Source organism: Solea senegalensis, linkage group LG21, assembly GCF_019176455.1.
Source record: "Solea senegalensis isolate Sse05_10M linkage group LG21, IFAPA_SoseM_1, whole genome shotgun sequence".
NCBI classification, from domain to species: Eukaryota; Metazoa; Chordata; class Actinopteri; order Pleuronectiformes; family Soleidae; genus Solea; species Solea senegalensis.
The window spans coordinates 17,465,915-17,478,979 of NC_058040.1; the positions used below are offsets into that span (position 1 = coordinate 17,465,915).

General features: G+C 44.5%; 3 protein-coding genes across 4 annotated transcripts; 2 read left to right on the forward strand and 1 right to left on the reverse strand.

Annotated features, from left to right (window-relative positions):
* Nucleotides 1–223: 223 nt before the first annotated feature.
* Nucleotides 224–6,734, forward strand: wdr36 (WD repeat domain 36). The gene is made up of 22 exons (XM_044012634.1): nt 224–504; nt 1,069–1,096; nt 1,193–1,293; nt 1,434–1,551; nt 1,904–2,036; nt 2,133–2,187; nt 2,293–2,425; nt 2,567–2,742; nt 2,828–2,948; nt 3,706–3,771; nt 3,930–4,019; nt 4,105–4,247; nt 4,543–4,660; nt 4,732–4,897; nt 5,015–5,123; nt 5,207–5,286; nt 5,367–5,474; nt 5,565–5,796; nt 5,884–6,003; nt 6,080–6,161; nt 6,283–6,467; nt 6,544–6,734. Exons 1-22 carry the CDS (start codon nt 340–342, stop codon nt 6,691–6,693), a joined length of 2,679 nt encoding a protein of 892 aa, XP_043868569.1. The 5' UTR covers nt 224–339; the 3' UTR covers nt 6,694–6,734.
* A 445-nt stretch (nt 6,735–7,179) lies between these two features.
* Nucleotides 7,180–11,658, reverse strand: prpf4 (PRP4 pre-mRNA processing factor 4 homolog (yeast)). Its single transcript, XM_044012286.1, has 15 exons — nt 11,587–11,658; nt 10,194–10,409; nt 9,930–10,116; nt 9,758–9,845; nt 9,570–9,649; nt 9,328–9,421; nt 9,149–9,243; nt 9,012–9,070; nt 8,727–8,850; nt 8,559–8,648; nt 8,342–8,464; nt 7,839–7,946; nt 7,617–7,735; nt 7,428–7,534; nt 7,180–7,350 (listed from the first exon to the last, which is right to left on the reverse strand). The coding sequence occupies exons 2-15, from the start codon at nt 10,357–10,359 to the stop codon at nt 7,264–7,266; spliced, it is 1,527 nt and encodes a 508-aa protein (XP_043868221.1). The 5' UTR covers nt 10,360–10,409; nt 11,587–11,658; the 3' UTR covers nt 7,180–7,263.
* Nucleotides 11,659–11,661: 3 nt separating this feature from the next.
* Nucleotides 11,662–12,841, forward strand: cdc26 (cell division cycle 26 homolog). Of its 2 annotated transcripts, none has more exons than XM_044012287.1 (3): nt 11,662–11,757; nt 12,306–12,399; nt 12,603–12,841. In XM_044012287.1, the coding sequence occupies exons 2-3, from the start codon at nt 12,319–12,321 to the stop codon at nt 12,813–12,815; spliced, it is 294 nt and encodes a 97-aa protein (XP_043868222.1). In that variant the 5' UTR covers nt 11,662–11,757; nt 12,306–12,318; the 3' UTR covers nt 12,816–12,841. The 2 variants fall into 2 exon arrangements, with proteins under 2 accessions (XP_043868222.1, XP_043868223.1); XM_044012288.1 differs by having other exon boundaries at nt 12,309–12,399.
* The last annotated feature ends 224 nt before the right edge of the window (nt 12,842–13,065 follow it).

Here is a 13,065-nt window from a genome sequence, read left to right on the forward strand (position 1 = left end):
AAACATTTGAAGCTTTATTATATTATTTTAACGTATTTTGGTACTTTTTATGACTGAGTAGCAAATAAATTTTATTTTAAATCATATTCATATTAAATGTATATTTAAAAAAAACAAGAATTTGTATTTCTATTCAATGGCAAAAGCGGCGCTAAAATCAATCGGAAAAAGGGAACAAACCTTTTCTCAAGGCGGAACTACTTAGTCGTCACTGCTTGTTTCCCTTCGGAATCAGTTCCCCTCGCCCTCTTGAATCAGAGTCGGCCCCGTGTGTTTTCGTCCTACGTTATTCCTGATATTGTGCGTTTTCTACGGTAAACTTGCCTGTTTATACCGGACATGCCGGGTGGCGGGAGTCTCGCGGGCGGCGGCAGCTCTCTGTTCACCGGTTTTCGGGTTCTGGGTCTTTATTCCAACCACGTGCCGCACGCGCTCCGTTTCCACCAGAAGCACCGGGAGTTCTACCTGGTGACGGCGGTCGGTAAATGTCTACACACGTACAACGTAAGAAACTTAACTCACGTGGTTATACATATATTGTTCACATGTTTGTCCATGCATGGCTGCCATACGCGTTAAAGGGATAATTCAGGATTTTTTTAAGTGTGTGTAGTCAGACTGTTGTGAGCGCCCCCTATGTCAACAACCAGCCAAAGACCCAGAAAAACTCACCTAATAGATTATCTTCGAGGTTGTGTGTCACTTTGTTAATGGCTCACTCCTGCACCAAACTCCATAGAGAAAATCAGTGTATTTATCTCACAGGGGAGTCAGGAGCTGCTGGTCTCCTGCTGCCTCATGTGGCAACTGTGTGACTCTGAATGAAAGAGTGTCTCAATGGGAGATTGTAAACATTGAACTGGAAAATCAACTACCAATGGATGCATCAGTGAATCCTGTGAGCTGTGACGTACAAATGCTCATATTTTCTATGGACTTTGGTGTGAGGGAATGAGCACTTTACAAAGTGACACAGTCTTCAGTTTCCTGTTGGAAAAGGATGTCTAACATTAAAGTGAAACAGTTTAACATGACATGTATTGATTGACTGTATTGATCGATTTTCAGGTGAACAGGTTGGGGATTGTTGCCGTCAGTGAGTATTTAAACACTTTAAAACCCACTGAATTTACTGCCGCTGACAGTTCTCCGTTTCTCTGACCGGTTCCTGTGCTGTCTTGTCGTTGCCTAGGTAACAGCCTGCCTGATGACATCACCTATGTGGCCGCAGACAGGATGTTGGTGTTCGCGGCAGCCGGAAAAGTCGTCAGCGCCTTTGCCCGAAACAAAGAGGTTCACAACAAATGTTTAGCTGAACAATTCTTAGTTTGTTAGTTAGTTAACGTTGTCGTTAGTTAGTTAACGTTGTTGTTAGTGTTAAAGAATGATTATTCTTTATTGCTTACTCATCAATAGAAAAACTATCTTTACAGGTTGTGATGCGATACGAGGGTCACAAATGTGAAGTGCGTCTGCTGCTTCCTCTGGGCGATCACCTGATCTCTGCTGACTGTGGTGGTGAAGTCATAGTGTGGGACGCACAGGGTGGAGGTGAGTAAAGGCGGGCGGGGCCACAGTTACACTCACCTGCTGTTTCCACTTAATCTGTAGCAGAAACCAATTTGTTCTAGACATGTGCGACGTGTGGCTACAGCATGACATATAAGGTATCAAGAGTGAACAGTACAACATCCTAAGGCATTTTTATTCAATAAATCCTCTGTTTTATGAAGAATGGCACTAAAAGAGTGATGTTACATTTCATTTTATTTGTACTTATATTAGGGATCATAGTTTCTTCTTTAATGATAACAGGAAATAGCCACACTTTTAAACTTGTTTCTGAGATAGCTCCTTTTACCTGTCCTGTTACCCATCATGCCTTGCTCTTTCCTCCCCTCAGACGAATACCTGCATCTACAGTTTGACCCAAACACCTTTGACGTGACAGCCATGATGCACCCGAGTACATACCTGAACAAGATACTGTTGGGAAGTTCCCAGGGTGCACTGCAGCTGTGGAACATCAAGACCAGGTGAGGGGGGGGGCGTGGTTTTGGTTGCTTCTGTTGACTTGTCTTTGCAGACCTAACGCACACAGAGCTGATTGTTGTTTTTCTTTTTGTCTTCAGCAAGTTGTTGTACACGTTTCCTGGTTGGTCAGCAGGGGTCACTGTTCTGCAACAGGTGAGTCACAATATTAATAATCATGAGAAGAAAAAAAAGTTGCTTCTACCATTAGATTTTTCTTTGTTTGTTTTCTATTTTGTTAATGAAAACTAAATTTCCCAGAGTCCAGCAGTGGATGTTGTCGGCGTCGGCACGGCAACAGGCCGCATCATCATTCACAATATCCGCATGGACGAGACACTGATGAGCTTCACGCAAGACTGGGGACCAATCACCTCGCTCGCTTTCAGAACAGGTAAAGGTGGTGGTCTCTGGTCCAAGAAAGTGGTTCAGTGTCTGATCAGCTAACCCGTAGATGATTTAATAATCCTGGATTATTTAATCCTACAGTCACTGTACAAACCTCACTCTCTCTCTCCCTCCCTCGCTCCATCAGACGGTCCTCCCATCATCGCATCTGGAAGTCCTCAAGGCCACATTGCATTCTGGAACCTGGAAAACCGTCAGCTGGTCGCTCAGCAGAGACACGCCCATAGCACGGCTGTTGCCGCAGCGACCTTCCTGCAGGGAGAGCCACTGATGGTCACGAATGGAGCCGACAACACCATCAAGGTAAAACAAACAGATTTACCTCATGTCTTCATCCTCGAGAGTGTTTTTGTTTATTAACTGGTTTCTATTTTGTTTTTTTTCCAAGGTTTGGATTTTTGACCAGGAGGGGGGCGGAGCCAGATTGCTTCGCAGTCGTCACGGTCACAGTGCCCCGCCCACAACCATCAATCACCATGGCAATGACGGAAAAAACATCCTCAGCGCAGGTAAACAAATAGTGATGTCATCATTAACTCCTGACTCTGAATGTTTATCTGATTGAATTTAAAGGGGACATATTATACCCTATTTCCCCAATTAAAACAGTTCCCTGGTGTCCTAATGAACATGTCAGTGACATCCTTTGGTCAAAATACCACAAGGATGAAGTACCATAGCAGTTCAATAATCCTGCTAAACCCGCCCCTTTCAGAACACTCGGTTTCCGTGCATGGTCCCCCTTTATATGCAAATGAGACACAGGCAAACACACACCCACTTCTTCCAGGGGGTCCTCTTTACAGCGCTCACTTGCTCAGATCCTGTTCCCTCTGCTCCATTCATCTCCTCCTCCACTAGTTCTCTGACAATATCAACATGGCAGCGTGCGCAGAAAACAGCGAGAGTGCCGTCACGGGAAGAGACGTCCTACATTACGATCAAGTCGAACAGTGCCAAACTGTAAATCAGTTACAAACATTTAGGGACAGCACCACTGATCGCTTACTGGTGGGGCGGTAACATTCGTGGTGAAATGCTGCCGTCATAAGCGCAGGGAATTCAACATCGTGTGTTTTATCGCCTATACTTACACTAAGGGGGACCACGAAAACATGACATGAGTATTCTTTTTCCACACTTTGGCGACTGGTGGGGCCTCTAGAGTCCCAAATATAAGTATTAAAATGGTTAAAAAGTTGATTTTGCATAATATGTCCCCTTTAAATGTTTGTCATTTTATGTCTGTGTGTCTGCCCCCTACAGGTCAAGATGGGACGTTACAGTCTTTCTCCACTGTCCACGAGCGTTTCAATAAGAACCTGGGTCACGGTCAGTTCACTCACACAGTCATAGCTAGTTATTAAATAAAGTTGGCCGTTAAAAGCATTACTGACAGCAGCTTTAACAGCTCGTTTTCTCTCATCCAATCAGAAAAGATGTGAGAAAAACACACAGGTCTGAATGTGTGTGTGTTTGTTTGTTTTTAGGGTCCATCAATAAGAAGAAGGAGAAGAAGAAGAAGAAGGGTCTAACATACAATGCGTTACGTCTCCCTGCAATCACCTCCTTTTCCTCTGGTGGGTTCTATCTATCTATCCATCTACTGTATCTATCTATCTCTGTGTGATTGACACTCTCTCACCCTGCCTTTTTGATTGACAGCTACTACCCGTCAGTCAGACTGGGACAGCATCGTTACGTGCCATCGTGGTCGCCTTGCGGCTTCAACATGGAACTACCAGAGGTGCACCATGGGAGCTCATCACCTGCTGCCACCGTCCTCTCGCAGGGACACCGTTGCCATGGTAATGACGCATTACGACGTTACCTGTTTGTTGTTGCTCTGATTGCATCACTTTCATTACGTTTACATGCACAGTTTAGTTCGAGTATACATGCAAAGAAAAACATTTATTTATTGGCCTCCATAGGTGGCGCTGTATCTCTCTATAAGCTAGTACATATTGAATCAGTTTTGGAATTGAAATTAGGCTCAAAAGTCGTCTCCTACTTCCGTGGAGGACATTTTGGTGCATGTGCATATTCTGGTCTGACTAAAATCAAACTTTTAACATGCTGTTACTCACGTCCGGTTTCCAGGCAGTCGCCATCACTTCCTGTGGTAACTTCACTGTGATTGGCTCGTCATGCGGACGTGTCGACGTCTATAACCTACAGTCTGGTCTGCACCGTGGTTGCTATGGTGACGATGAAAAAGGTATGCTCACCTGCTCCTCTGTGATTGGTCCTTTCTGTTTGTCCATCGCTAATCCTGTCCTCCTGCTCCAGCTCACAGTGGTGTGGTGCGAGGTGTTGCCACGGATACGCTGAACCAGCTGACTATCACCGCTGGCTCCGATACGCTGCTCAAGTTCTGGCGCTTCAAGACCAAGAAACAGGAAGTGGAGCTGAAGCTAAATGCGGCACCAGCTAACATGATGCTACACAGAGACAGGTAAACTCATCATTATTATATCAATGATGATATATTATATCATTATTATATTATACAGATGGCTGATTACATTGAATATAGATGGCTAACCTTTTGTCTCCTGTTTCCTGATGCTAGCGGGATGTTAGCATTAGCCCTGGATGACTTCACGCTGCAGGTGTTCGACATAGAGACGAGACGACTCGTTAGGAAGTTTGCGGGTCACCATGGCAACATTAACGGCATGGTGGGTTGGAGAAAGCTTGTGATGCTAACAGATGCTAAGTCTTGTGCTTATTGTAATGATTGACACTGGTGCTTCGTCCTCAGACTTTCAGCCCTGATGGTCGCTGGCTGATCACCGTGGCAATGGACTGTACCATTCGTACGTGGGACCTCCCCTCAGGCTGGTGAGGATGGAACAGTCCACTGTTGATTAACTTACAATCATTCGTGAACATTTGATAATTTGTTTTTCTTCTCTCTTCAGCCTGGTTGACTGTTTCCTGGTTGCCATGGCGCCAGTGGGCGTGTCCATGTCCCCGACTGGAGACTTTCTAGCGACGGCTCATGTTGACAGTCTGGGTCTTTACCTCTGGTCTGAACCAATCTCGTCTCAGGATTTTCTCACCTTGTTTACGTAATAATGGCGTCACTGATCAGCTGACCTGATGTTCTCTTCCCTCAGGACCAATAAGAGCCTATGTGGGCCCGTGGGGCTCCGCCCCCTCCCGGCTGACTACCAACCAGTTGAAGAGACACTGCCGGGAGTCACGGCGGACGAACAAGAACAGGAAGTAACATCGGAGGAGACGGACGATACATATAAATCAGCCGACCAGTTGGGGGCAGAGCTGGTGACTCTGTCGCTGCTGCCAGAGTCTCGATGGAAAAGTCTGCTTCACCTTGACATCATTAAGGTATCACATGACATCTTACATGCAAGTGCACTGTCACTGACGTGTGACAACATCATCATCATGACACTGTTTTCTTCCTGTGTGTAGAAAAGGAACAAACCTGCAGCGCCCCCTGTGGCTCCGACCGCAGCTCCCTTTTTCCTGCCCACAATTCCTGGTCTCACGCCGCAGTTCACATTGGCCTCAGCAGACGAACAGGAAACACAGGTACAACTACAGGACTTGACTGATGCCACTGTGAGACAGTGTGCAGTGTGATTTATGTCATGTTGTCGTGTTACAGTCGAAGGTGCTGAGCTGGGGTTCAATGTCTCAGAAGACAAAGTTTGCGACTGCCCTGGAGACGGCGATGGACTCTGGGTCATGTGAGTCTGAATCTGAAATTCATACATCGTCATGGTAACAGATGTTTTCATATGAAAACACCTGTGATTTATTGATAGCCTTCAGTGTATCGCTCTCTCACTCGCTTATTTCTTGCTGTAGTTGATCACCCTCTGCAGCTCCTGAAGGATTGTGGGCCATCAGCAGTCTCCATGGAGCTCAGCGGTCTGGCGGCAGAAGGCAGCGACAGCAGCCTCTTCATGGCCTTCATTCTCATGATTGACAGCATGTTGTCGAGTGGGCGGGACTTTGACCTGGCTCACGGTTACCTGGCACTGTTCCTGAAGGTCAGCCAATGAGAGATCAGCAGTGTCATGTGTCGTTCATGTTGTCGATCATTAATGATTTGTTTGTCTTTTTCAGCTGCACCTCCGCTCACTGTCACAGGACCCCATCGCCATGGAAACATTGCACTGCCTGTCGACCCGACTGGAGGCCGGCTGGGCGGAGCTACGAGCCTCATTCGACCAATCACTGTGTCTACTGTCGTACACCAAGAGTGCACTGCTGTGACACGCGCAGTTTTGTTTTCTAATAAATTGTTGTTTGACGTCTGTGGTGTTTCAAGGCGTCATTTCACACTTTAACCTCCACACGAGGGCCGTACTGGTGCCAATCCCTGCTGACAGAGGGCAAGGCAGCATCACAGGGCCACAGAGACTCAATTCAGGGTGTCCTCCCCAAGTCTGTGGGAGGAAACCAGAGAACGTACACACACACACACACGGAGAACATGCAGAAAGGCCTTTGTTCCAACTGGGTTGTGAACCTGGATCTTGCTGCAAAGGCAAGAGTGCTAACCACTGCACCGACCATGAGAGTTTTGTGTCCTGGTGTTTACATGTTCATTTTACACAGAACCTAGTTCAAACTATTTTAGCATGTTTTCGGTAACATTTTTGTAAACTTTATACTTTCTTGCATCTCCGTTTTTGTTGATGGCGCAAAGTTGAGTTTTTAGGAAAATCACAAAGAATAATTTTACTGAAAGTTATAAAATGTAAATTTTTATTTTACTTAAAAAAAAAAAAGGAGAAAAAAAGCAGAGCTGCAGCTTCTGTCTGCGCTGACACCACGACCACATCACTCAGACAGCCACAGTTTGAAGGTTCGGTCGTACGAACTGGTTGCAATCAGTTTCCCGTCGGGTGACACGTCGACGCCCATCACCTGAAGACAAAATCGTGATGTTATTAATATGCACAATCCGTCCTAAATGGACAAATCAGTGTGTGCTGCTTTCATACCTTCCCCTCATGTCCAGCGAGAGTCTTCAGAGGCGTCCACCCAGGGTGAGTCCAGATTTTGGCCGTGTTGTCGTAAGCCCCGGATAACAGGAAGTGACCGTCAGTGGCTACAAACAAACGGGTATTTAGAGTTAAATACTGGATTCATTAAAAAAAAAGGTATTTTTAATAGATTTTTTTCTTCTTTACGTTGAAAGCGGACAGCAGACACCAGGTTCTGGTGGGCGGGAATTGTGTACAGACACCTCCTGTTTCTCAAGTCCCAAACCTTACAGGTGTTGTCACCACTTCCTGTTGCCAAGTGATACCTGACAGGAAAAACAATTAACCATACATGATTGAGATTGAAAAAAATAATACATGTTAATCTCTGATGAGCTTGATTGTTTGTTTGTTTTTTAAATGACTGACCCGTTGGGAGAGAAGTTCACGCTGTAAATCTCCTTCAAATGTCCCTCAAGGAAAACGACACAGCGTCCAGTTCGAAGATCCCAAACACGAGCAAATGCATCCAGGCCTCTGATTGGACAACACAAGATGCCAATTATAATACAGTCTCATACAGTGTAGAACATTCTATAGTATACTGGACTCCCACCATTTGAAAATGTACAACAGTGTAGTGAAGTACAGTACCATCTAGTATAGTGTAATCTAGCACAGTAGTGCAGTGTGTTGTACAGTACAGGACAGTCAAGAGTAGTATACTACAGTCTATTCTGATGTAGTGCAGTATAATGTAGTATAGAACAGTTTGATGAAATGAAGTACTGTCGAGTACAGAGTAGTCTAACCCATACAGAAGAGTCTTGTTCAGTTTATAGTGCAGTCTGGAACATTGCAGTACAGTACAGTGCAGTGCAGTGCAGTAGCACGTAACCGTATAGTACAACACAGTACAGTCAGTACTTTACCCAGTAGCTGTCAGTGAACCGTCTGGGTGGAAGTGCAGGTCGTGGACTCCTTTGCTGTGACCTTCCTGATGTAGAATTTCCTCCTGAACCTCGAGGTCCCACAGACGCCACGATTTATCATAACTGCGCACGCACACACATACACGTACTGCATGTAAATACTCAGGGTGCGTATTAGTACACAGACAGTGACGATGACTGTGTGACACCAGCTCACCAGGTTGTTCCCAGGAACCTTCCAGATGGATGCCAGGTTACCCGTGACACGCGCTCATCGTGACCCTCAATGTCAGCCACCGGCTCGTCACTATGGTAACCAGAGACACATCATTTAATGACCATATAAAGACAGAAGCTCCACCTCCCCCATTCCTTCCTTTCTCACCTCTCCAGGTTCCACAGTTTCACTGACCCATCAGTTGCACACGACGCCAGGCTGACGTCCGAGTGGTCCAGAGAGACTCCGGCCTGAGGACGGAAGACGATGGCACCGACGTTGGTGTTGTGTCCTGACGAGACAGAGGATGGAGTCATCATTCTTTACATTAACTGACAATAACTGTTCAAAACCATAAATAAAAAGGTTATCATAAACATATTGAACGCATTGATGTGATCATTCCCCAGTTATAATAACGACACATTAAGTAAAACTCAAAACTCCGCCCACCTCTGAGTGTACGGATCAGACTGCAGTCGGGGACGGACCACAGCTTACACAGACCACTCCTGTGAGGAAGAAGGGTGTTAGCATTAGCATAAGCTATACAATATTACACTAATATAGCAGTGGACTGAGCCCCATACCAGGAAGCTGTGGCCAGCATTTTGGAGTCAGGGCTGAAGTGGCAGAAGCTGATTGGTCGGTCATCTCCGATCTGACTGCAGAAGTTGTTCAGACTCTGAGGAAGAACATGGTTATTGATTATTGATGAAATTATTGATCAGAACATATTTTTTATCATCTAAAACAAACATTGTCTCACCCTCAGGCTCTTGTGCTGCTCTTGTTGCCGCATCGCCTTGGTTGCCTCGGCAACCTCCTTCTGAGCACGTGCAGCCTCCAGACGCTCCACTGCCCTGATGAACCAATCACAACTGAGTCACAATCAATCGGATCTCTCTGATATTTAAACACAGAGATTACTCTGTTTTCATCATCATTGGGACCCTTAAACTGACTGAAAGCTCCGCCCCCAAAGACAACTGTCATTAGTTGATGACTCACCGTGGCAGAGAGTATTTGGCCAACCAGAGGCGAGCTTCCTTCAGGGAGGTGGGGCCTTCGTGGTACCATGTTTGCTGGCACTGCAATTAGTCAAAGAAAAAACTACAGTTTATTTGTGGGTACCTAAGTAGTGTATGTGTATACGTGTTTACTTATGTGTATTTGTATGTAGTTCTGTGTGTCCCGACCTCTTCCTGTGACCTCTTGGCTCGTTCTTCGTCTTTCCTGGACTTTTTCAGAGCATCTGGACCGACCACAGAGAGGACACTTCGCAGCCTGAAATGCAGACACGGGAAGTAGAAGCTTTAATCTGGGGAAAGTACAGGAAAGACAGACACAGGAAAATTAGTCCTTCCCCACCTCTCTCGACGATCAGCTGGTCCCTCTCCGAACAATGTGATTGGTTCGCCAAGGGCACGGAGGCCTGCCTTGACCTCGGCGTCGTCAGTGGAGACCGTGATTTGTCGTGCTCGCCGCCGCCGCTCAAACGCAGCAAGCGCCTCCTGCTGACGCTCGTTGACCCGCTCCTCCATCTCCATAGTCTCTCCTGAACAGCGTCATGTGAAAAATGAGTCTCATGTGACACATTGACACATCTAACATTGTTTACAACACGCCACTCACCTGAGGATATGTTGATGTTCCCTGCATCAATCCCCGCCTTCACCGCGCTACTTCTTGATGACATGCTGCCCCCTGTGACCAGGCGCTCACGCTCTTTTTCTTCCAGGCTTCCATAGTAAACACGGCTCCTCTTCACGACCGGAGGCCCGTCCTCGTCGTCGGACATTTTGACAGCTACCGCTTAGGACACAAAAGGTTGCTGGGAAAATTCCACCACTGATGATCAGATGGAAAAAAGAGACAGATGGAAGCAAGCACAAACAGATTGAGGTTGATTTGAGTCCTACTGCTATGGGCCTTGAAAATAAGCTATAATATGACAAACCCTATAGTAACAGTGACCATTTGTGCGTGTTGGTCTAACTCAGGGGAGTCAAACATACGGCCTGGGGCCAGAACCGGCCTGCCAGAGGGTCCAATCCAGCCCACAGGATGAATTTGTTAAAATTTCACACTATGATTACAATCTAAACGTGATGTCAAACGCAATATTTTTCACTTCCAGATACCTGTGACTAAATGTTTGTGCCTTTATAGATTAGTAAATACAGTAAATTTAGGCATGATATTGTTGAAATTGCACTTATATTTCTCAAGAAATTTCATGCTTTGTAAAAATATCCTTCATTAAATGTTAAACAAAGGAGTTCTTGTTGGTCATAGGTTATTATGGTATTATTTTACTATTTTTACCGGTCTGGCCCACTTGAGATCAAATTGTGCTGTATGTGGCCCCTGAACAAAAATTAGTTTGACACTCCTGGTCAAACTAATAATTGGCTCATGTGACAGAAATGCCACCCACAAAATATCCCACTTCCAGTGGACAACTCGTCCTACCACTGAGCGATCATGGCTCAATCCTTAATCCTCACTTTTTTAATACTTTACTTTTCTTAGTACTCTAAAACTTAGGTACATACACTACTATAAGAAAAATACTTTAAGACTTTCACTTAAGTAATATTATAAAGAGTGACTTCAACTTCTACCAAAGTCATTTTCTGGTAAGATACTTCATAGGTACTTCATACAAGGCTGTGTGCGTCGATTAAATCAAAGGTTCCTCCTGCCTCCAAAACACAGATAATGGTAAGATTTGTTTAAAAAAAATCACAGTGTCACAGTCACAGTAAATTTATACAACATCTAACGCTCAGATCACGGCCACACTCCAAGTATACACATTAACGTGTTCACTGATGTGAACTAAATTCACGTGAACCAAAGAAACGGGCAGCATAATGTTAGCATTAGCATTCAAACAGCGTCTTTCTCTAGCGCTACAAACACACGGACACACTAGAGCAAGTACGTAACAGGAAAATATTATTTGGTGACGTTAAAGCGAGAATATTCTTATTCTTTTTTAAATTAAATTATTTTTTTTTACCTGCAGACAAACGAAGTCGCAGCGTCTCTCAGCACAACACCGTGACCTGGAACGTATACAGCGAGCGCATCTGCTTCCGGGCGAGAGGTTGCATTTCCGTTTACTATAACTGTAGCTGTCGAAGAAGAGAAGAAAGGTGAAAACACGGGAATTTTGCTGCACACCTGTCAGGTAAACGTAACACGACTCCGTCACAACGTTAGAATGTTTTTACGATAAAGTGTCAGGGGGTGCAACAGTGCATTTCCGGTTTATTTTACAGCTTTTTTGTGCTCAAGATGAAGGTTAGCCGGATAGCTTAGCTTAACTTCTGTTGCTAAATGTATTTACAAATAAAATTCACATAATTGTATTAGTAGTAAAACAAATATTTTTGTTTTACAAGCCAGTTTCTGTATTACTGTTCAGCTCAATTACTGTTCACGTGATTACATTTACTGCCTAAAGTTAATGATGATGGTGCGTTCAACGACTGGAAATGCCTTGAACGCACCATTGGCATCAACCAATAGATTAATCAAATCAAATTCACAGCAAAAAATTAAAGATAATAGCACAAAAACAGAAGCTGCTTGGTTTTTTTTTAATATTCATTACTTTCTTTGAATATATCAGATGTAGAAACTGAAAGAAGTCAAAGTAAAAGAACAAACGTCAAAATAATAAAAAAAAGCAATGTTCAGTGTGTATGTGTGACCTTATGGGTCTTGTGTCTGCAGAAGTTGTGAGAAGATGTTGAGGAGGAAACCGACTCGCCTGGAGCTCAAGATTGACGACATCGAAGAGTTTGAGAGCATTAAGAAGGAGCTTGAGGTGCATACGTTTTTTTAATCTAATCAATATTCTGTCACTGATATAACAGTATTTTTACAAACACTTCAAAGTATTTGGTCAAAATATTGATTTGGTGATTAATCGTCATCCTTCCCCATGTGATACAATAATCGAGGGGTGGTTGATTCTCACTTCTTCAGTTCCGTCACAAATTTATACTAATAATACTATTGATCTGTCAGGCTAGGAAGCGCCAGCGAGAGGAGGCAGAGTCAGGAGGTGGAGTGGGTGGTTCCTCTGTAATCGGTGTTGACATAATTGGGGGCGGAGCCTCAGCGTCGGCCTCTTCCTCCACGGCAGCGTCGAGGACGGAGCTCATCAACGAACGCATCGGCTACAAGCCTCACCCCAAACCCGCCACGCTGCCCACGTTGTTTGGAAGTTTACAGTTTTAACATGAACATAAATGAATACAATTGAACTGTTTGTTTTTCATGTACAGATCAAAAACAAGATACGAACAGACCATTTAAATATTGTGTTACTAATTATATATTTTGAAATAAAACCTTGAAAATGTTTTACTTGAATATGTTTCCACACTAAAATTAAAGCTGCAACGCACAGAATTTAAATAAAACCACTGTTACATTCAAACAATTATCAAATGAGTTTGCGCAATGCTGAAGTTGCCTAGGGCAGCTT

Bases quoted from the DNA above. Each gene is read 5' to 3' on its own strand.
- wdr36 (XM_044012634.1), top strand. From the start codon at position 340: ATGCCGGGTGGCGGGAGTCTCGCGGGCGGCGGCAGCTCTCTGTTCACC. The intron at 1,294-1,433 runs GTTCACAACAAA...CTATCTTTACAG, and splicing joins CCTTTGCCCGAAACAAAGAG to GTTGTGATGCGATACGAGGG. The intron at 4,248-4,542 runs GTAATGACGCAT...TCCGGTTTCCAG, and splicing joins GCAGGGACACCGTTGCCATG to GCAGTCGCCATCACTTCCTG.
- prpf4 (XM_044012286.1), bottom strand. From the start codon at position 10,359: ATGTCCGACGACGAGGACGGGCCTCCGGTCGTGAAGAGGAGCCGTGTT. The intron at 7,947-8,341 runs GTAAAGTACTGA...TTGTCCAATCAG, and splicing joins GGTTCACTGACAGCTACTGG to AGGCCTGGATGCATTTGCTC. The intron at 7,351-7,427 runs GTATGAAAGCAG...TTTTGTCTTCAG, and splicing joins TCGCTGGACATGAGGGGAAG to GTGATGGGCGTCGACGTGTC.
- cdc26 (XM_044012287.1), top strand. From the start codon at position 12,319: ATGTTGAGGAGGAAACCGACTCGCCTGGAGCTCAAGATTGACGACATC. The intron at 12,400-12,602 runs GTGCATACGTTT...TTGATCTGTCAG, and splicing joins GCATTAAGAAGGAGCTTGAG to GCTAGGAAGCGCCAGCGAGA.